Source organism: Sebastes fasciatus, chromosome 3 (assembly GCF_043250625.1).
Source record: "Sebastes fasciatus isolate fSebFas1 chromosome 3, fSebFas1.pri, whole genome shotgun sequence".
Classification (NCBI taxonomy): domain Eukaryota; kingdom Metazoa; phylum Chordata; class Actinopteri; order Perciformes; family Sebastidae; genus Sebastes; species Sebastes fasciatus.
In genome coordinates this window covers 22,754,824-22,777,684 of record NC_133797.1, presented here as the reverse complement: position 1 = coordinate 22,777,684, position 22,861 = coordinate 22,754,824, and the positions used below count along the sequence as shown (strand labels likewise).

General features: G+C 40.4%; 2 protein-coding genes and 1 long non-coding RNA gene across 3 annotated transcripts; all 3 read left to right on the top strand.

Moving 5' to 3' along the window:
- The first annotated feature begins 1,775 nt into the window (after positions 1 to 1,775).
- Positions 1,776 to 12,233, top strand: arpc1a (actin related protein 2/3 complex, subunit 1A). Its single transcript, XM_074629674.1, has 11 exons — positions 1,776 to 2,116; positions 3,663 to 3,756; positions 4,599 to 4,703; positions 5,631 to 5,853; positions 6,877 to 6,984; positions 7,132 to 7,235; positions 7,333 to 7,441; positions 9,421 to 9,496; positions 9,585 to 9,778; positions 11,173 to 11,263; positions 11,365 to 12,233. The coding sequence occupies exons 2-11, from the start codon at positions 3,693 to 3,695 to the stop codon at positions 11,401 to 11,403; spliced, it is 1,113 nt and encodes a 370-aa protein (XP_074485775.1). The 5' UTR covers positions 1,776 to 2,116; positions 3,663 to 3,692; the 3' UTR covers positions 11,404 to 12,233.
- A 2,585-nt stretch (positions 12,234 to 14,818) lies between these two features.
- arpc1b (actin related protein 2/3 complex, subunit 1B) lies at positions 14,819 to 22,508 on the top strand. The gene is made up of 10 exons (XM_074629672.1): positions 14,819 to 15,256; positions 15,810 to 15,952; positions 16,763 to 16,867; positions 17,779 to 18,001; positions 18,099 to 18,206; positions 19,594 to 19,830; positions 19,910 to 19,985; positions 21,121 to 21,320; positions 21,777 to 21,867; positions 22,084 to 22,508. The coding sequence occupies exons 2-10, from the start codon at positions 15,889 to 15,891 to the stop codon at positions 22,120 to 22,122; spliced, it is 1,143 nt and encodes a 380-aa protein (XP_074485773.1). The 5' UTR covers positions 14,819 to 15,256; positions 15,810 to 15,888; the 3' UTR covers positions 22,123 to 22,508.
- On the top strand, positions 18,213 to 19,400 carry LOC141764428 (uncharacterized). The gene is made up of 2 exons (XR_012593265.1): positions 18,213 to 18,629; positions 18,795 to 19,400. It is a non-coding gene; the product is annotated as an uncharacterized LOC141764428 (long non-coding RNA).
- Positions 22,509 to 22,861: the final 353 nt, after the last annotated feature.

Here is a 22,861-nt window from a genome sequence, read left to right as displayed (position 1 = left end):
TTCAGGCCTACTCTCCATGTTCAAAATGGAGGCAGATGTTAGGTGAGCATGTACCTGGCACAGGTGAGTGAGTTTGGGTGGAGCAGCCCAGATCAGGAGAGAAGGAGAAGGATGGAGGTGGTGGAGGACTGAAAGGTGAGTTGATGTGGTAGATCCTCCCATCTTGCCCTGCTTCACCTCGATCTGGAAAAACAAATATACACAAATTGTTTTTTTAACCGTGAAAACTGATCATTTCAGGCCTTGTACATCAGGTAAATTGAGAGGTTATTTTACCTGTTGATGAGTACGATGGAGGTGTAGGAAACTGCAGAAATGACTCCATTTAAAAGGTTGATGTACCACAGAGAAGAGAGTGTGAATGTGTTTTGATGTTTGCAGCTAGCAGCAGTTCATCTGGAGGTCTACCAGGTGTGATGGAGAGGTACTAATTGAGATCTCCTCTGATTGGTTTAAGGACCTATTACCCACAAGGCAATGGGGTGGCCTTTAAAAGAAAGCAAAAGTGATTTGGAGGTAAAAAGTTGCACATTTTTGTTGACTGCTCCTTTTGTGAAATGTCTCCAGAAACAATGCTGCACCTGTTCTGGTCCAGACACCAACACAATTTGGAAGGATGTGCCTTGTTATGTTACTGTTAATATTGACTCTGATTTCTTTGTTGTTGTTGTACTTGCATAATTTACTGTTTGGTTTCTACAATAACAAATGTAAAAAATGATTTTATCTAAATTTCATATTCATAATAAGTGAAAGCAAGTTTCAGGATGTAATTTGCAATAAGAACAATTTACATCTGTGTCACTCTTTAACTTTTGTAAGAAATGTTTCACTGGATGGATCAATTTAAATGACACCTCTTATCTTATTTGTTAGAAGGAACTTTTGTGGTAAGGACCAAACTTTCCTCCAATCAATATCACTAACACAATTACTCCAATAAAATATTGCTGCCAGAATAGAAACCATGTTGTCCTGAAACAAGGACCTTATTGTGGTGTTCATTCTCCTTTTAAAAGAAAAATAAACTTTAAAGGCCCATATTGTGCTCATTTTCAGGTTCATACTTGTATTTTGTGTTTCTACTAGAACATGTTTACATGCTGTAATGTTAAAAAAAAAACTTTATTTTGCTCATATAATAATAAATTACATAATCTGTCTTAAATGCTCTGGTTTAGCGCATTTTGACGGAATTGCAACAGGATTATGTTGCTAGGCAACAGTTTGGGTCCATGTGTACTTCCTGACAGTTTATGACATTAACTGCAACAGGAATAAACGTGGATACATTTAGAATGTTTACGTTTAAAACTGTGTAAAGGGTCTAAATATTGTACATTTGTGACATCACAAATGGACAGAAATCAAAACGCACAATTTCTGAACACGGGCTGTGTGTATTTCTCCGTATATTGAGCTTTTTGATACTTTCACAGTATTAATAAAGCACTGAAACCTGCTTTATAATATAAAAGACATGAAAATCTCACTTTTTACATTATGGGACCTTTAACTGATGGAGATTGAATTGGGTCAGGGGGTAGAGAGTAGTTTTCTTAGTAGTGCATATTCCATGGTATTCCCATATTTGCAAGTATGGTGCTTTCAGGGCCCCTGGGAAACGGGGGATGTATCTCAGTCCACACTAAACTGACACAGTGAGCCATAGCCACTGACTGCTGAATGTTGTGTGAGATTAGTCCACACTAATGCACTAGATGGTGGTGTTTTGTAGCCAGTTAGTCCAATGTGTATGTTTCTATTTGACCCACTAGAGGAGCTGTTTCTCAGTAGTCCTAGTTTGTGTGTGAGAGACGTGGATGTGAACGAGGTTTCTCTCAGAGTTGAATGTAACACAGCCACCGTGATGAGGCTCAGCTAGCTGTCAGACAGGCATCCACACACGGGTTAGCTCTAATAACGTTACCGGATGCTCCCGGTTGTCTCCTACCGGCCGTCTTGACACATCCCCTCAACATCACCTGGACGAGTTCGTGTCGACTGACCAGAGTCCGCGAATTCGGGTCCAAATCCTGATCCAACCTTTTCCCCTTTGCAGCTAGTAGCGTGATTTAGCTTCACCGGCTAACCGAGAGAGAACCGGACTGACGAGGTGAGTTAGCATGACGGGCAAGCGGGATGTAGTGCTGCTTCCACCGGGAGCAAAGGCTTCTCTTCTCTAAGGAAACACCGGGGTCTGACACAGAGACCAGAGGCCGAGTGGTGAACGTGTGGACAGCAACACGTCTTTATAAATGTGTCTTATAATGAGTAATGTGGCTGCTAGGCCTCTCTAACACCGGTCAACAGCAAGCTAGCAGCTTTATTAACTTGCTAGTTGTGTTTTGCTGTTAACGATTTACCGAGTGAAACGCTGTCATGGCAACAAGATAGCAGCTAGATAAGCAAGTCAACTTGTTTAACTTTAACATGTTTGACACGCCTTTTCTCTCGTAAAGTTATGACTTTATTCTCATAATATTACGATTTTATTCTCGTAAAATTATGACTTTATTCTCGTTTTATTGCGTTTTTTTCTGGTAAAGTTGTGACTTTATTCTCGTAATATTACAACTTTTTTTCTCGTAATATTGCGACTTTATTCTCGTAATATTACGATTTTATTCTCATAATATTACGACTTTATTCTCGTAATATTATGACTTTATTCTCATAATATTATGACTTTATTCTCGTAATATTACGATTTTATTCTCGTAATATTACGATTTTATTCTCGTAATATTATGACTTTATTCTCATAATATTATGACTTTATTCTCGTAATATAACGAGTTTATTCTCGTAATATTATGACTTTATTCTCGTAATATTAAGATGTTTTACTCGTAGTATTATGATTTTATTCTCGTAAAGTCTCCTACACGTCTATAAATGTGTCTTATAATGAGTGATCTGGCTGCTAGGCCTCTCTAACACCGGTCAACAGCAAGCTAGCAGCTTTATTAACTTGCTAGTTGTGTTTTGCTGTTAACGATTTACCGAGTGAAGCCGCTGTCATGGCAACAAGATAGCAGCTAGATAAGCAAGTCAACTTGTTTAACTTCAACATGTCATGGTCAAATACAACTTGGTGATGTTGTTTTAGCTCACATTGGCTAGTTGAAGCAGCCTTGGGTTTAGCTAATGTACCCAAAGCTAACAAGTGGAAACATTGCATTAAAGTTGTTCCAGTTGAGAAGTAATCAAACATACTTTTTTATTATCTATATATAATGTTGTCTGCTATCTGTGGAGCTTTACAGCCAGTAGAGGCTAAAGTTTAGTTCAGCTGTTATTGCTCTGTTGGTTTGTTTTGTTGCTAGTTGCTAAACTAAGTTCACTTAAATAATTCCTAACAGCTTTTGCACATATTTATGGAAAGTTTATCCCTTTTCTCATTTATGATGTCTTTTTTTGACCTGACATTTCAGTGTTTTTGTATATTGTTCTTGTAGCCTTCTTTTCTTTTTGCTGGGTCCTGATCCCAGTAAGCATTTGAGTACTCTTTGTCATGTTTTTGGTATGTCTGTGCTCTTGTCTGTGCTCTACCCTTATTGTCATTGTCATCCTCTATTTTTGCTGCAAAACAAATCTACCTACGGGTACAAATAAAGTCACCTGAACCTGAACCTAAGTTTTGCTGTGTGACTTTGCAGAGTTCCCCTGAAGGACCACACCCAGACAAGATGTCCCTTCATCAGTTCCTGTTGGAACCCATCACCTGCCACGCGTGGAACCACGACAGGACACGTAAGGATCAAATATCTCCTCCTTTATTTGAGTTATACTGTATCACTACCAACTTCTACACTACACACTCAGTTAAAGGCCCATATTGTGCTCATTTTCAGGTTCATACTTGTATTTTGTGTTTCTACTAGAACATGTTTACATGCTGTAATGTTAAAAAAAACTTTATTTTCCTCATACTGTCAGCCTGAATATGTCTGTATTTACCCTCCTGTCTGAAATGCTCAGTTTTAGCGCATTTTGACAGAATTACAACAGAATTGCAACAGAATTGCAACAGAATTGCAACAGAATTGCGTTGCTAGGCAACAGCTTGGGTCCATGTGTACTTCCTGTCAGCTGATGACATTCACATACACTGCAACCAGGAAATAAACTGGGACACATTTAGAATGTTTACGTTTAAAATTGTGTCAAGGGTCTAAATATTGTATATTCGTGACATCACGAATGGGCAGAAATCCTGACAGCTTGTTTCAAATGCAGAGTTTCTGAATACGGGCTGTGTGTATTTCCCTGTGGATTGAGTGTTTCGATACTTTCACAGTATTTATATAGGACTTAAGCCTGCTTTATAATAAAAAAACATGAAAATATAACTTTTTTATAATATGGGACCTTTAAGAAATTACTGGTTACAAGTATTGCGTTGGAAAACAAATGTCAGTGCAACTTCACCCACAAAAACAATATTGTTCCACTGTTTGTTTTCAGGATTTGTGAACTTTTACTCTGAGTAGTCCTGCTTGGTAATTGGCTGATAAGAGAAACTGGTCTAGCTTGTTTTGTTATGTGTACTTCCATCCTGTTAACGTGCTGGTCTTTACTTTTTTTTCCTGCAGAAATTGCCATCAGTCCAAATAACCATGAAGTCCATATCTACAAGAAGAGTGGCAACCAGTGGGTTAAGACCCATGAGTTGAAGGAGCACAATGGACACATAACAGGTATTTAATCAGATTGCGTTAGACTTCTGTTTTCGTATGACTAACCCACAAACAAGTGTGTCATCAACACCAGTTGACACACATGTCTGAATCGGAATTATCTATTTGTATAGAAGCATACATCAGACCGGCAACACGTCATCCAGAGTAGGCTCGCATGACCACGTCCCCTTTGGGGGGAAAACAATCCCGTGTCCCTCGTTGACGTTAACAGAGTAAACAGAAGTTGAAACATGTCTTCAAACTTCTACTTTAAACAAACCGCTAATAAGTAGTAACAACGCTATGCTAAAGAGTTGCTGTGTAGTTTGTTGCACCAACAATAAATCCAGAAACACTGATCTCTGATTTGTTCCCCCGCCATGTCCTAAAAAAATATATAATAGAGGGGCTTTATGGTTCAAAGCTATAGACCAGTTTGGGGGAAAGAAACTCACTGTAACAGGAGAGAAAATAACGAAAAGCTGTTGTGTGGCGGGTTAACCGAGGCTGTCACACTGAGATTTGAGGCACATCCGATACATGAATATTCACTGTCAGTGTGATAAATTGCTAAGTGATGCTGGTGACAGTGACTAGCATGGCTAGCTAACATTAGCTTGAATGGGAGGCTGCTGCAACAACACAGTGATACATTAACGTTATAGCAGCATCAGACTGTCGTCTCCAACTAAACTTATTAGACGTGTATAAAACAAACGTTTGTATAACGAGATGAATGCATACAAATTTGTCAAAATTACAATCCAAACATACGTCAAATTGCATTGAAGTCTATGGGATCTTCGGTTTTCTATCTCCCAAAAAGGGGCGCGGCCTTCACATTTTGCAAAGCACCCGTATGTGCCGGTCTTGTGTATAATTCACTCCACGATTGTTGTTAATAGTCCGCCAGTAATTATATAATCTCTCTTCGTTGTATTGTAGGTATTGACTGGGCTCCCAAAAGTGACCGTATAGTGACATGCGGAGCAGACCGTAATGCCTATGTGTGGTCCCAAAAGGAGGGGGTATGGAAGCCCACACTGGTCATCCTCAGGATCAACCGAGCCGCCACCTTCGTCAAGTGGTCTCCACTTGAGAACAAGTTTGCAGTTGGCAGCGGTGCTCGACTCATCTCTGTCTGCTACTTTGAGTCTGAGAATGACTGGTGAGACTATTTGTACAATTAGTTCATCTGTTGACATCGAATACAACAATAGACACAAGGTTACGGCCAAATTGATATTTCTGATTATTTCGCTAAACGTTTTGATTGGGAGTACGAATAAGTTATTCTTGCACTTTAACATACTGTACATTGTAGTGTGTTGTCACTTTTTTAAGTGTAGTATTGCAGTTAGATTGTGTTATTTATCTTCTTCTGTAAAAAAAATCCTCCACATTAACTACTAATTTATGACTTTGGGACACAGCAACAACCCTAAGGCTGCATTCACACCAAATCAGGCATTGCTTAATTAGCGCAGGGTTGTGTGGCGTTGTGGGAGTGTCACTTAAATGACCCATTTAATGACAAGCGACTCCCTCATGGCAGGGATGTACAGCTCTTGATTGCTGGTTATGTGATTGGCCTTTCTCCAAAAGTTGATTCTGTTTCAACCTTTCATCTCAGGCCACTGCGTTGTTGTTTTTTTTCCCGACAACCCCTGCGGTCCACACTGTCGCAGCCTAAACACACTACCCGCATTCAAATGCTTGTCATGACTGGCGTTTTCACCGCAACGCCTGATTTGGTGTAAACACAACATAAGACAGATGTGGCCCTGTATCTATAACTGTTTGTTGTCACTGTATTTCCAAATGACTGATAAAGATCCAGTTCAAGGCCCGAAAAGTTCTACTTTCCAGAACTGCGCCAATCTGCTCTGTTTCACTTTGCTCATTGATTCAGTTTTTGCGGGTGTAATAAGTCTCTCAGGGCTCCCTGATTCTTCATCTTCATTTTTGTTTTGGGCACATGGATATATTGTGTTAAATTGACAGCAGACAATAAAACAAACAGTTCCGTTTTGCTGAACTACACTCATAATTGTTGCTGTCTCCCATATGAAACATAACATTAGTATATAAGATTCATTGATCATTCAATTTCTACATAAATATTAGATAATGCAGAGTTTTTTTTTTTACATTCATATTAAAAATGTCTGTGCTGTTTCAAATGCTTCAGGTGGGTGAGCAAGCACATCAAGAAGCCAGTACGCTCCACCATACTCAGTCTGGACTGGCATCCCAACAACATCCTGCTGGCTGCTGGATCCTGTGACTTCAAATGCAGGTGAATGCCGTCAACAGTGAAATGGGACGAGAGATGAAGAGTAAATGATTGAAAGCCTTCCATCGTCCTCACTCGCTCTTTTGCTTTGTGTTCTGTTTTTTTTTTCTTTGCTACCACTCTCCCCACCCCTCCTTCTCCGGCCTCCAGGGTGTTCTCAGCCTACATTAAGGAGGTGGAAGAGAAACCAGGCCCCACACCCTGGGGCAGCAAGATGCCATTTGGGGCTGTGCTAGCAGAATTCGGAGGAGCGGGTCTGTATCTTTGTCTTTTATGTGATATAAAAAAATCCTTTTTGCAGTAACCCTTTGAACTAAACCATTTTGTTTCTGTACACTTTGTGTTTGTTAGGTGGAGGGGGTTGGGTCCACTCTGTCTCTTTCTCAGCCTCTGGTAACCGCCTGGCCTGGGTCAGCCATGACAGCACTGTCACTGTGGTGGACAGCTCTAAGACTGCCAGGTATGTTCATTTCTACCCATGAAGGGATCTTGTTTATGGTTGTAACCAGCAGGTTTCAGATTAAACATTCCCTGTGGATATTTATAGTAAACAAAGGTTTTGTTTACATTTAGTGTAAAAGTGTCCTTGAGACCTAAGAAATGTGTTCAGTGCATTGCCTTCATCATAAAAAAATTATTAAGCATTTAAAATCCTGTATTGTTTAATGTTTACTAGGTCAACTAATATTCTAAATTCAACACCGAATGCACCGCATGACGGGAGTCAATATTTTTGTAGTGAGATGAGGAGGTATATAGATAACTCCTCATTTCAACTTCGTGAATCAGCCGTTCTTCATCCATTGTGGAGCTTTCAAAGCGAAACGACACAAGTAAATAGAAACAGGGTGTTCAACAAAAGTTCAGCTCAAGATGACGCGCTGTGCAGTGCTGCGTCACTCGCGGCCAGTTAGGACACAGTGTCATGGAAACGATGCATAAAAATAGATATTCAAATTGGTCGAACCTATGTGTTTTTTTGGAATGAATATTCAAACTTAATTTTTGGCCAATCTTTACAGCCCTAATGTTCACTAGCTTGCTGTCTTCTTCTTTACTGACTTTGATGGTGCATTGCTGCATTTTTCTTTGGGGCCGTGTTAAAGCCACTTGTTGATCAGTTTCATAGTGTAAAACCATTGTCAGGACTGCGCTACTACAGGGTCTAAAACTCCTCAGATTAACTTGAATTAACAAAATAAATATTGGGAATAATTTGTTAAGCTTTTTGTCAGCCACATGAAATTAAGATGGAAAGATAAGTCAGAAATGATAATTACTATACAATAAATGAAGATGTTGGCATCACATATGCATTGTTAAATATTTCAGTGGGTCAATATTAAGTGCCAATACACTCACTAGCCCTTTCACACTGCCTGTTCAAGGCGGGACTGTTGCGCCGTTATTCTGCTTTGCTGTTCTGTATGAAAGATATGGAGTCAGACTTGGGGTGGCAGAGGTGTTCCGTTGCAGAGCCGGTGGTGGAGGTAGTCACAAAGCCGAGCTAATGTCTGTGTGAAAAGGACTACACACACACACACACACTAGACGCTGTTATGTTAAACGTCACGTCTGTTTTGCTCCCGTGATGCCGCAGCATTATGCCACCATTGTTTGGTTCAGTGTGAAAAAGCAAAGCCGATCTGAACGCGGATCTTCTTTACGGCAGTATTGCGGAATCTCTGCGTAAAAAGGGCTCGAGTGACTAGAGTTGCAGTGAAGGAGATGATGCTGGAAATGCAGACAGTATAGTCTAAAAGGATTGACATGAATGAGGACTGTAAAGTTTCAGCTAGAGGAAGAAGATGATTTAGAATTGGAGCTGGCACCTTGTTTTCAGAGCAACTAAAAATAAAAAAAGGAGATAAAATGTTCATCCTCTAAACCAAACAGGGAGATGGGATTTCTCTGTTCAAGCAACAGATGTGTGTAAATGGGAGATGAAAAGCGATTTCATGATCTCCAAAAAAATGACTAACCCCTTTCATGAAATTAAACTCTTCGCCCACACATTCATCATGTTGAAAAGACGATCCATCACAAAAAAAAAACATTTACAAAATGAATGTGGTGATATTTATAGAATACATTTTTGGTGTATTCTCTATATTATCGGCCACTATACATAAGCCATGATTTGTAATCTGATCAGCTGCTCACTGTACCAGTAAGGTGAGAAAGGTAAACAACCACTTACATAATGACATGCTCTTGTCAACAAATTGCAGGTGACATGAATTGAGGAGGCAGCGCAAAAATTTCAACACGTTCAGCCTGGAAACCTGCAAACACTGCAGCGTTCAAAGCCCAGTTTCAGTCATTTCTGTGGCAACAACAGTTTTTAAATTGTTTATAGTATGCTGCCTGTTTTAATCTTTTTACAGTACAATAATACCAGTTGATTCTCAAGATGATAATCAATTTGTTTGTGTTTAGTCCTTCACAGCTGAAGACGGAGTTCCTTCCTCTCCTCAGTGTCATTTTTATCTCAGAGAACAGTCTAGTAGCTGCGGTAAGAATAAAAAACATACACAATACATATTTCCATGCACAAATATACAGTAATGTCAATTTTAAATGAATATCCTCTGCGTCTTCAGGGCCACGACTGTTGCCCCATGCTGTTCCGTTGCGACGATGGTGGAGCGCTGACATTTGTGTCAAAGCTCGACCTCCCAAAGCAGAGTATCCAGAGGAACATCTCCGCCATGGAGCGCTTCAGGAACATGGACAAGAGAGCCACCACCGAGGACCGCAACACTGCCCTGGACACACTGCACCAGAACAGTATCACGTGAGTCGCACTGACTGGAATTATTGAAGGGCAGGACAGGGAATCTATCTTCAGACACCTTCACAACAGTTCTTATTTTAGGTTTAGATACTCGCAGATTCAGTAAATGTTACCCAAAGATGGAGGAGTTTTAGTTTTCAAAGTTTACACAAATTAGTTTGAATGTGTGATTACAATTTTGAGTTGCCTTTGTGCTTTACACATTGTGTACATACTGTAGGTGTAAACTGAAGGGATTTTGAATGTTTACAATTTTCAGTAATAAAGAAAAAATAAGGAATGAGTCAACTTTGGTCAGTTTAGTGGCTGCACTGAGAGGTGTTTGTTTGTTTGTTTGTTCTCAGTGAGTGGACACTACATATTTGAAACACCTCTCGGTATAACACAAGACAAGTCAACAGCACGACAGTGGGGATGATGATTCATGATTTTCGAAATTTCAAATTGTAATTCAATTATAGAAAATGTAATAGTTTATGCGACTATGTATTGTCTTAAAAATGACAATTTTACAATCACAAAAATCGAAATAAACCCTTAATTCATCAAGTTAAATGTGAAAATGTGCCAACCATAAAGTTGAATCAACACTTCTCTAAAACAGTGTTCAAATTTCTTGAAATGTGGCACAAACATCCACTTGGACTCAAGGACGAACTGATTCGATTTTTGTTGTCAAAAGTCAAGGTCGCTATGACCTCACAAAACACACTTTTGGCCATAACTCAAGAATTCATAGGATAATTATGACAATTTTGCACAAATGTCTAACAGGATAAAATAATGAAGTGATGACATTTTGGACAGACATGGATGTAAACTGCAACTTGACTGGTTGGCGGAGGCATACAACCGCGAGGCAGTAATTCTAGTTAACTGTTTGTTTTTTTCTAAATCCCTACATAAACCGAAATGTAAAAACAACAGAACATGTACAGGTTTTCCGCCAGTGTATTGCAAGCTTGGCGGCCCACCAGGCCTAAATTGACTCCCCGCCAGGCCTAAGCATCGGGGAATTATGTATTTTTAAGATGTTTTTCAGACTAAAATATGTTATGCAAGTAGCGAACTCCTATAAGGAATAACTCGTAGGTTGTGTGCTTAATGTTGGCGAGTGGCTGTGTGCGGTACAGACACAGAGAGAGAGAGAGAGCTAGGGAGCATGTGTGTGTGACGGACTGATGGCGAGCATGATGGTAACCGTACAGCTGTGAGCGTTGGTTGAGCCCAGTGATGTTTTGTTCCGCTAATAAGCGCATTACCCAAAATGTCTGACTTTTCCATAGGATCAGAACCATCACACTCTTGTCATGGTCCATCATTATGATTTTCTATATTCTAACTTCTTCACCCCTTTAAAACTGTCTTTATGTATCTGCATATCTGGTCCTTAGCCAAGTGTCTATCTATGAAGGAGACAAAAGGGATTGTCGCAAGTTCTGCACCACAGGCATCGACGGAGCAATGACCATTTGGGACTTCAAGGTACAAACACACACACAAATCACAAATCCTCGTCAGGGATTAATGTTCCCAGATTCTCCCGGCTCTAACTCTCTTGTGCATTTCTGTGTTTACGTCCTCAGAGTCTAGAAGCGTCTATCCAGGGTCTCCGCATCATGTGAAGAAATGTTGTGAATGAATGAAGAAACGCAGCAGGCCTCACTTCTCCCCCTCGCTCCCCTCCCAGCCCTCACCCCCTCCGCTCTTGCGACGCAGCCAGTAACACACACACACACACACACACACACACACACACACACACACACAGCTGACCACCTAACCGAGTGTCTGCTGAAGCACTGATCAGACCGTAACACACTCTTGTGGGTGTGTGCAAACACTCTCTCACACACACACACACACAAACACTAAAGTACACAAACACGCATACACTACACGCACACACACACTGAGCTGACGTGTGACATCACTGTTGATTTTTTTTCTGTTTGTTTTTAAATGAAGGTTAACCAGGTGTCAAAGTGGGAAGGTCCTCTGACACGTATTAAAGCGTGACGTGAAATGTGTGTTTTTATGTTCTCTAACCTCCTGTACCAAAAGTTGAACACTAAAAGGTGTGTTTTATCCAAAAGTCAGACTGTATTTCACCTCAGATCAACCTGAACATGATCTCTGAATATCAATGTTTAGTAGAACGGAGGACGTGATGCTTTACTTCCTGGAGTCTAGTAAATATTCTCCAGCAGGTGAAGTCATTGTTTAGATTAGGACCCGGGTTATTGATATTCCGAGGACATGTTGCTGGTTGGTTGTACAGGATCTGATGGTGGAGAAGGAAAGCAGCTGTCTAAACTGTGTGCGGAGTCACGGCTGGCCAGCACCAAGCTCTGTAGCTACAACACTAAAACCACACAAGATGGAGGATTTCTATGTAACTGATCATGAGGTAGACATGAAATAAAGATGAAGTACATTTACAGTACAAAACTCACTCGACTGCTCTCTTCCTTTGTCTTTGCCTCTGACAGACCAGATACCTTTAGAGGATGTGCAGTACTAGTTTGTTTTGTTTTTAATGTGCGTGTCATATCTGTGCTTGTGTGCTGATTTCTCAGGCAAAGAGGAGTTGGAGTATCAGTTGTAGAAAATGACTCCTAGATTCAGAGTCTCTGCCAGAAAAGTTTGTTTCCTGAAACGTTAGATGAAAATTACCATGTTGTGTACCATGCTCTAAAGCAACAATCTATGTTTCTTCATTGACCTAATTGTGCATTTATTACAAAATGCTTGAATTACACAAGGAGGCAGCTGGAGAAGATACCCTTGAATCTTCAGTAGTACTTCAGGTTCATATCATTACTCTTCTAAGCAGCCATGGATTTTCTTTGTTTACTGTATTTGTAATGCATTTTGAACAAGTCTTAAGTGTTTACAACCGTGCTGGTGGCTCTGTGAGGCTGTACTTAGGTACAGCTGTGCTCTGAATGCTAACTAAAAGGACCTACAATGGACCCAAGAGGCCTTAATTCAACACTTTTTATTTGTATTTTGTTAACTTTTCTTTTGGGCATCCATAGTGTGGCCCTGGCATTTTTTATTAATCAGAAGAAAGACAAAAAGAAAAGTATTTCCCAAGTTGTGTTGTATAAGGAGGAGGCAGAGGCCTAGATAATCTGGGAAAGTAACTGTTAATATTAAGTAAATGCACTGTCATTACTGTACATATGAACTCATGTACTGGTGACATAGTCTGATTTGTTACTTTATCTATTTGTTTTGTTGTTTAAGCCATGCTAAGATCATGGCTTTAGGAGGGATGGTGATGTCGGTCTGTCAGTGGACCACCAAACTGAAATATCACAACAGCTATTTGGTGGATTTCCATGAAATTGTGTTTGCATTTAAAGCACACACATCCATCTACATGCACTACCATGAGGTTATATTTGTCCAATTCTTTGGTTTATGACCAAATACCTGCAAAACAAATTACATCCCATCAGCCTCAGATGTACTTTGTTTACTACCATTACCCATACTACCATACTATTTAGTATGCCAGAAAAAGATTAAGTACGTCCCAATAATAGAATACCAAAAATACCAGGATGTCCTACTACATCCGTTCGCATTTTGCATTATGCAAGACACCATGCTTTTCCCATTATTCTGTTAGCATGCTAACAATGACAATGTTAACATGCTGATGTTTACGCTCTACGCTGCGTTCCAAATCTCATACTTCTTCTTTTTACTTTTAGTACTACAGCTGACCTTACAAAGTACGTACTGTTGCATGGAGTATGCGAATTATTAGGACATACTACCTTGTCATAACATTCTGAACGTTGACCCTCTTGCTCATATATCCGCTGCAGAGGATTGTGGGTCAGAATAGCCAGAAAAGCATGCTGGCTTGCATACTGCAAAATGCGACCAGATGTAGTAGGACATCCTGGTATTTTTGGCATGCTGCATTTGACATACTATGTATTGGGACATACATAATCTTTTTCTGGCATACTGAATAGTATGGTAGTATGGGTATTGGTAGTAAACAAAGTACATCTGAGGCTGATGGGATGTCATTAGTTTTGCAGGTATTTGGTCATAAAACCAAAGAATTGGTCAAATATAACCTCATGGTAGTGCGTGTAGATGAATATGTGTGTGCTTTAAATGCAAACAAAATGTCATGGAAATACACCAAATAGTTGTTGAGATATTGCAGTAAATGACAGATATTGCCATCCCTCCTAAGAGCAGGGCAAAAGCAACAAAATAAATTGTCTGCTCTGTTACTTTATCAATCTCACCAGCACACTACATAACTTCATATTAATGAGGGTGCATTTACTTAAAATTGAGAGTTACCTTCCCAGAATTGTCATATGTCGTTATTTAGGCCTCTGCCTCCTCTTATGCAAACAAAACTCTAGAAATATTTTTCTTTCTTTATCTTTTTTCTGATAAATAAAAAATTGCCAGTGTCACACTCTATGATACCCATGAGAAAAGTTAACAAAATAGAAATAAAACGTGTTGAATTAAGGCCTCTCGGGTCCATTGTAGGTCCTTATAGTTAGTGAAAAATAAAAAGAGAGAGAGAGAATAGAGGGAGTTGGCCCTTTAGAAACACCCGCTCTTCACATTGTCCACTATGACAAACATTATAGTATTTAGTTTTAAATAAGGAAGCTTTACTGGCACAGAAGAAAAGTGTGTGAGATTTAAGAAACAAAAGAAAAGAAGTTGTGCAGGTGAGATTAAAAAACTCCAAGGGTCTTAAGTAGAAAACATTAATGCCTGATTTTGAATTTCAAGAGGGAAGTGAGGGAATCTCTAAAGGGGAAGCATAAAAACTTTGGTGTTGGGATATCTGAACTGCTTTAAAATCAGGAAATATAACTCAAAATACACGAAAAACTGAGCAAATTTATTCTACAGTCAATAGCTTTTTTTTCTCCTGACGCCACCCGTTCCTCCCCCCTTTTGCAGTTTACTTTTCTTCCCTCCCCGTCTCCTTGTTCCTCTTTCTTTATGCAGAAGTGCCCATACGTCCCTCCCCCTCCCCGTGTCTTTCATGCTTCTTTTCGCTTCCCCCGTCAGTTTCCACTTCCTCCTTTTTGTAGAGCATTGTATTGTGTTCATGCTCCTCCCTCTCCTCTCTTCTCCTCTTTCCCCTTCTGTTTCTGTTAAAAATGAAAAGTCTGCTCCCATTCTCTCACATTTTCCAACTGTTACACCCATTTTCTGCCTCGAGCGTGAGCCTGCTGAAACTTCCTGTATGTCAGAGCGTCACTGTACCCTCCTCCACTTCCCCCCTCTGACCTCTCCTCAGCTCAACTTCTCTCTTCCTGAGCTCACTCTGTCGTTGGCGTTCGCGTTGACTGGCCAGAGTCCGCGAGCTGAACACCCTCATCTCTATTTGATCCGCCACCTTCCTCTGCCTCCCTCTCTCTCTCTCTCCCTTTCTGCAGCTATTCACCCATTCATCTCTGCCCAGCCCTCAGGGTAAGTAGCCTAGAACATATTTAACAGTTGACTGAGTATGTTTAGACATGTCAGTAACGCGTACACGCATACACTCACACGCACACTTTGTAAGTGTAATGCATTTTCAGGAAAAAGCTAAAAGTGTGCAACAGGCACTCAAACCCACAATCAGAGCACAGACATGTGGATGTTATTATGTAGACTTTAGTTTCTGAATTAGAGCTTGTAAAATAACTGTGATGGAGATGGTTGTCTTTATTTCCTGGGTGTGTGTGCTCTAGTGTAAAGTTCATTTGGGGGATGTGTGATACTCTGCATCATTCCTCTCGTGCTTCTGAAAGTCTGGATTTCATTAACACAACCTGAGAGATAAGCTCAGTGTTTTTCTGTGCTCAGAGAATCAGCTGACGATGTGTTTTTTACATCTCAAAGTACCTCAAATAGTCTGGAGCAACTCTTGAGAAATGTATCTCAATAAATAAGTCTGCAAATTGAATTATAGTTCGTCACTTTGTGTGTTTTCTTTCCCTTTCTGCTTTTAACAAGAATCTTTTAACTTCTCTTTTTCTAGACTTGACTGTTATCTCCTAGCTCACCAGCCGCTAGTTCCTCACACCCCTTCCTGGTCTGCTTCTAACATCTGATTGGCCATGTCGTACTACAGTTTCCTGCTGGAACCAATTAGCTGCCATGCCTGGAACAAAGATCGTACCCGTAAGTCTTGCTCGCCGTCTCTGATTGGTCACTCGGGGCTTGTGTTTCCGTGGCTCTGAGTCGTCTCCTCTCTAAACTGCAAACCATTTCAATCACAAGACATCATGGAACATCTTGCTTCAACTACTAGAGTCTGCGCCAAAGAACAAATAGTGTAATAGTCGGAGGTCTGTGATTGGCTCCCAGGTGGGAGAAGGTATTTCCTGTTTCCTGTAGCAGTCAGGGTGGCGTCCGGGGGCCTTTCTGAGAGGCTCTTGTGCTCTGTTAGCTGCAGGAAACTAAAGCCATATTTGGCTGTTTTGATCAGAGCTTTGGTTTCTGGGCAAAGCGGATGTAACAGGCTGCTGTGGTGGAGTCATACAGTCATATAGTTCCACTCAACTTGTAAGCTGAAGTTTGCTCAGCTTGCAGGCTGAACGCTCACCAAAAAAAGCACAGTAAAGCACCCACACTGCTGCTCTCAGACGAACACGGCTTCTGACTCATCTGCTGACTAAAACATGTGCAGGGTTTGCTACAACATCATGGGAAGGAAGGTTGCAGTTCTCGCACATCGTCTATTTAAAGATACCATGTGTCTGTGTGCTGCCTGCAGGCAGATACAGACTGCATTTCTCCAGTTTTCTCTGTTCTCATGAACCAAGTCAGCTGTTCTGTGTTCCGCTCCACTGATCAGACCCACAAACTTCTCCCGTCAGTCTCTCTGTACTTTGTCCTCACACTGATGAATATCCTGTTAATGTGTCTCACTGATTTGCAGCGCTTTCTCTGTGGATACACAGTGTGTTTGAATGTGTTTCTGTGCTCCAGAGATCGCCCTGTGCCCCAACAACCACGAGGTCCACATCTACAAGAAGGATGGGGCCAAATGGACCAGGATCCATGAGCTGAAGGAGCACAATGGGCAGGTGACAGGTGAGACACAGTCACACAATCACAGACACAGGGATTTAGCTTTAAAGCTGAAGTCGGTAACTTTGAACAAATATGATTAAAAAAAAAGGATATTTTTATAAAACGGTCACAATATCCTGATAGTAGTACACGAGACAGATAATCTGAAAAAAATCATGTGTCTCTGTGTCTTCCGGTGCTCCTGATGGCATTTGCGAGATTTCACAGCGCCGAAGAAAAACAACCAATCAGAGCCGAGGAGTCTCTACTCTAATGCTGTCAATCACTGCTTGCGTACTCCAATCAAACTGAAATTGCTGATCAAATATGAATCAATATTCTGTTATTGTAATGCCTATTTCTCGCATTAAATGTTTTTAGAATCATCTTGTAGTGTACTGTTCAGATGTAAAATGAGAAAGTTTGTGACCCAGTCGCCATGTTGACAGTCGAACCAAAACCAAGCACTGCCCACCGGCTGGAGCATGCTTTCCTTTATTCGTCCTTTACACTTTCCAAAGTTTCACATTGTGGTTTTATGTTGGTGTGGAGGCCGAACTATTTCTGACCGGGAGCAGTGACTTCTTGGAGTCTGTTTCTAGTCTTTGTGCTAATACAAGCTAATCATATAAGCATACAGACATCAAAGTGGACCTTTCACACTTCCATCTTCCATCTCACTTCTTAAAAAGAAAAAAGAAAAAGCATTGCGATCTGTCTCTTTAACACAATTTTAGCTGTTCATGTGGGAGGATTGCATTTCCAATTTGTTAGCTCTTGAATGAATGTAACATAATTATCAACCTTCTCATGTAACTTGCGGTAAGAAAGCAAATAAGCGTATCTCCCAAAATAGAGAATTATTCCTTTAAATATATATCATGATGCATGCACAGAGAGCAGATAACAATAAGAGTTTCGTTCTCCTGCAGGTATCGACTGGGCTACAGAGAGTAACCGTATAGTTACTTGTGGAGCGGACCGTAACGCCTACGTGTGGACCCTCAAAGAGGGCACATGGAAGCCCACCCTGGTCATCCTCAGGATCAACCGCGCCGCTCGCTGCGTGACGTGGTCGCCACGAGAGAACAAGTTTGCTGTAGGCAGCGGCTCACGCCTCATCTCCATCTGCTACTTTGAACAGGAAAACGACTGGTGAGGTCTTTAGAGGACAGCTTCCTGCTCCTCATTTACATGAAAGGCTGCGTTTAATGAACCATACGCTTCTAGCATGCTGTGCTGTTATTTCTAGGTGGGTGTGTAAGCACATCAAGAAGCCGATCCGCTCCACCATCCTCAGTCTGGACTGGCATCCCAACAACGTCCTGCTGGCTGCTGGATGCTGTGATTTCAAATGCAGGTATCTGTGGATCAAAAGAGGCACACTGATGTGTTACTACACTTGTGATGACATTTTAATGACTACATTTAATTCTTTCAACTACTACTTCTGTCTACTCTGGACATTTGGCACATATTGCCTTTCTGTCCCTCCTTATCTTCCTGAGGTTCCTCCCATTTTTTTCCCGATAAAGTTATTTGTGTGGAGATTTTCCTTCTTCGAATCAATGCTCCAAGGATGGATATTACTGTGCTGTACAGATTGTAAAACCCTCTGAGATTTTTTTTGCTTCATGAATAAACTTAAATTGACACAGACCCCTATTGTAGTTCTAATCAAAGTCATAAATACAATCTTGGTTCATTTCAGTACAATCTCAATTATCGGTCTGACGACAGATAAGCCTTGGGGGTCAAGCGACTATATTTCTGGGGTTCCGGTGTAGCCAGCTGATATCCGGGCCAAGACGTCCTTTTCCTTGCGCTGATCATTGTTTACAGTCCGGTTAGCTACTCAAGATGCGAGACTGGAGTTGAGAGACGACGTGTACGACCGGATTGTTTCACAAGTAGCCAGTTTACAAGCTAATTTTAAACCAATAAAAAGCTAAATCATCTTCAGACGATAACCGGTGGGTTCCCAGATTGCATCTCGGCCAATGGGTTCCGCCTCTTTTGCTCGCCACACGGTTTGTTTACTGGCTGCATTCAACCAAATCTTGCTCCAACGTGATTGGTCAATACTACTCAGACTACAAACGGAAACCAGAACGCTTCTGATGCCAAAATCTTGTCCTGTTGAGTACAGATTCTACATATAAATGCAGAATCTGTTTATAGAGATTATCATAAATATAAACAAGGCTTAACTCCTAGTCTAATCTAAATCAAAAGTCCAACCCAGTGGGCGACTCCGGGGTCTGAAAAATTAAGCAGTGTCTTAAACTTGCATTCTTTCTAACAGCCAGCAGGGGGCGACTCCTCTGGTTGCAAAAAGAAGTCAGATTGTATAGAAGTCTATGAGAAAATGACCCTACTTCTCACTTGATTTATTACCTCAGTAAACATTGTAAACATGAGTTTATGGTCTCAATCACTAGTTTCAAGTCTTCTTCAATACAGCATGATGTTCATTTAGTAAGTTATGGTCCCATTTAGAGTCAAATAGACCATAAAACAGGGTATGCTTTTAAATGTTATTCTATGGTCCAACCACATTCCTAATCATCCCACAAAAATGTCATCACTTTATATGTATTTAGCTGACTTTCATAGCACACAAATACAACATAAAGACAGCACAGAATTCATTATAAATCAAATTTATCTGGACATTCTTTTCGTCCTTTTTGCCTCCTTCTTTCTTCCTTTAATCGTGTTCACATCCTGACCCCTCTCGCCCACAGAGTGTTTTCCGCCTACATTAAGGAGGTGGAGGAGAAGCCCGGCCCCACCGCTTGGGGCAGCAAGATGCCGTTCGGGGAGATGCTGTTTGAGTCCGGCGGGTCTGGAGCACCAGCTGAGGCCTCAGCTGGAGGTGGAGGTTGGGTTCACAGTGTGTGCTTCTCACACTCCGGCAACCGCCTGGCCTGGACTTCCCATGACTCCACTGTGTGTGTCGCAGAAGGAGGCAAGACTGGCACGTAAGAGAGGGCGGGGCAGATTACCTTTGTGTGTTGTGTGTTTTGGATGTGCACTCTGACCTTTGTTACGACTCCACAGGGTGAACAGTCTGAGCTCTGAGACTCTTCCTCTGCTGTGTGTCACCTTCATCACTGAGAACAGCATAGTAGCAGCTGTAAGTATTCAATACATATCCAACATTTATTCTATACATATTCAGTCATTGATTAATACGTTTATTTTGTTTTATCCACATTTACTTATTTTATGTGTGTGTTTGACTGACTGATTGGGGAGCTGCTGGACAATGGTTATAAATCCATTCAACCAGAGAACCAAATGTGAAAAATAAGTGCAATACAAACAGACTTTTTGGAAGAGTCTGCAGTTTATACAACCAACACATTTCAACACTGAGCCCATAGATGTAAAACAGTTTTATTTTGTTTTATATCTATGATATGTCAAAATTGCCAGAAAAATATCATAGAAAAATATAATAAAAAGATATAATAGAAAAATATGATATGGCAGAGTGACAAAGAAAAATACATTTTTCAGACCGCAAGCTACAGGTCCTGACAGACGAGGTGCAGATGCATTCTTCAAACCTTTAAAGGAATTTAAACATGACAGAGAGAAATGGATTTAATATCGAAGTCTGTCAGTATAAATGTGCTTCAGTTACCACCAACTCTCTGAAGAAGTTAATAATTTCACTGTAACTGTGTGTGGCTGTCAGCGCTGATCTCGTTTGCATAGAAAAGTACCAAGTTTGCACCAAATGTCTGCATATTACCTAATTTACATATGTGAAAATAGCACAGGAGCACCGAGACGCTATTAGCTTGCCAGCACAGTTAGTGATGCATCTCATCCTTTGAAGGGGCTTTGAGAATTACACGTTAGTTTAGTTTTGTCTTAATTGTGCAGGTTTAGCAGCCGCAAAAGCCACGCAAAGCTTTTGTGAATTCACACCTGAGTGTATTACAACTTTATTGCTTGTCAAGAATGTGATATTTCTTCTTTCAAAAGTTACATACTCTTGCTTTAAAGCCACGATGTGTATAGCTTTAACATTTGTTTACTTTGGCGCCTCCCAGTGGTGGTGTTAAAAAAAAGCCATTATGACAGACGGGGACACATCCTGAAACAAACCGCCAAAATAATTTGAAAGAGTCTACACATAATGGCTTTGAGCTTTCTAGCTATATCTGGATATCACAAGCGATACCTAGTCTCATATTACCATAGTGATATTATATCCATATATCTTCCAGCTCCATCCTCATGTGCTTCTGTTCCTCCAGGGCCACGACTGCTACCCGGTGCTGTTTGTGTACGACGGTGCCAAAGCCAGCTTGACATTTGGTGGCAAGCTGGACGTTCCTAAGCAAGCGGCCCAGAAGGGCATCAGTGCCAGGGAACGTTTCCAGAACCTGGACCGTCGGGCCTCAGAGACCAAGAGCACCGAGATGGATCTGAACACCCTGCACAAGAACAGCATCAGGTGAGGAGAGAAAATGAAGTGCATGCTAAGAGTCTGGACTGCAGGTAAGTCTTCAAAACGGTTGGGTTTCGAATTAGTTGTATATTTCTAAGTCAAGAGTAAGTAAGCTTGTGTAGGAATTGAAATTAAAACATGTCTGATGAGTGCATATCCAAAAAAGGCATTTCATTTTATTTCACGGCTTATAATGGCACAATGTTTTTCTCATTAATGATAATGAGTGATAATATTTCTTAATTTGGGATTTGGGGATTTGACTACCTTTGCAGTTTCCTTAATGGAAAAAAAACACTTATTTGTTTTTACACCTAGAAATATTAATTTATTTAAATTCAATAGTATAGCTACTTATTTACAATGCATAATTTCTTATTTATTTTATCATAATCTCTGTTAAACATGATTTCTTTGCAACATCAAATGCTTGTGTTTGACTTGTCTCAAACTATATTTCAGCCACATCTCACTGCTGGAAGGAGGACGAAACAAGTGCACCAAGTTCTGCACCACCGGTATGGATGGAGGAATGGTTCACTGGGATGTCAAGGTAACACACACACACACACAAACACACACACATACACACAAATACATAAATACATACATACATACATTGCACGGATTACACACATACACATATTACAAAAATACACAGATGTGGTCAAATGTTTATTTGTGCCATATCCTGTCGACATGATGTTTTCCCAGATAATATAATAATATATGAACATTGTTTTTGAATATGTGTCACACTTTCTTTCAGACTCTGGAGTCTGCAATGAAGGACTTAAAGATAGTCTGAACCGAAGTTCACATCACTCCGCCCAAAGTATATTAGCTTCTGGAGATATGAAGAAAAACTGCTGCCTTATTACACAAAGCTTCTTGGCCTTATTTTAATCAGGTATTTTTTTTATATACAAGTTAAACGATCAGACTCGGGTCAAACAGTGTTTGTAATCCCTCTGAATCTCTTTGCTGAGCTTGTTAAACTCAACACTGTATACAGAGGGACTGACCACAGGTCTGCAAACGGTACCTATTAGTATAATCACAGAGAGCTTCGTCTGAGCTGAATGCTTAAAGCTGGAATTTTATATTAATCATGATGAAAGGCTACAGTATGTGTTAAAAGCTTATGCTGGTCATAATATGCATTTAATAAATGATTGCTGTTGCAGTGCTCAACAATGCTTGGTTCATTACAGCTGTGTCACATACATTATTATAATAATGTGGAGGTTTTAACAACATGAGGAAGTTGAGCTCTATATCCTGGTAGTGTGGAGAAGGCTTTGAATTAGCATTTAGTCCATCCTATAAGATAACATTTACAGAAATGTAACTGAACAGTTCGATGAGAAAAACATTTTAATATAACCTCCCATGATAACCTGTTTAATGCACTACTGTCAGGATATAGTGACCATATTATAAAAATAACTTTTCTAATCATATTTGCTCCATTTCTACTGCTGCTCTCTAATGTGGATTCTACATTTCCCATAATGCAACTTGCCAGTAGGCTATCGTTCATATCG

Bases quoted from the DNA above. Each gene is read 5' to 3' on its own strand.
- arpc1a (XM_074629674.1), top strand. From the start codon at position 3,693: ATGTCCCTTCATCAGTTCCTGTTGGAACCCATCACCTGCCACGCGTGG. The intron at 4,704-5,630 runs GTATTTAATCAG...GTTGTATTGTAG, and splicing joins GCACAATGGACACATAACAG to GTATTGACTGGGCTCCCAAA. The intron at 11,264-11,364 runs GTACAAACACAC...TTACGTCCTCAG, and splicing joins TGACCATTTGGGACTTCAAG to AGTCTAGAAGCGTCTATCCA.
- arpc1b (XM_074629672.1), top strand. From the start codon at position 15,889: ATGTCGTACTACAGTTTCCTGCTGGAACCAATTAGCTGCCATGCCTGG. The intron at 15,953-16,762 runs GTAAGTCTTGCT...TCTGTGCTCCAG, and splicing joins CTGGAACAAAGATCGTACCC to AGATCGCCCTGTGCCCCAAC. The intron at 21,321-21,776 runs GTGAGGAGAGAA...ACTATATTTCAG, and splicing joins CTGCACAAGAACAGCATCAG to CCACATCTCACTGCTGGAAG.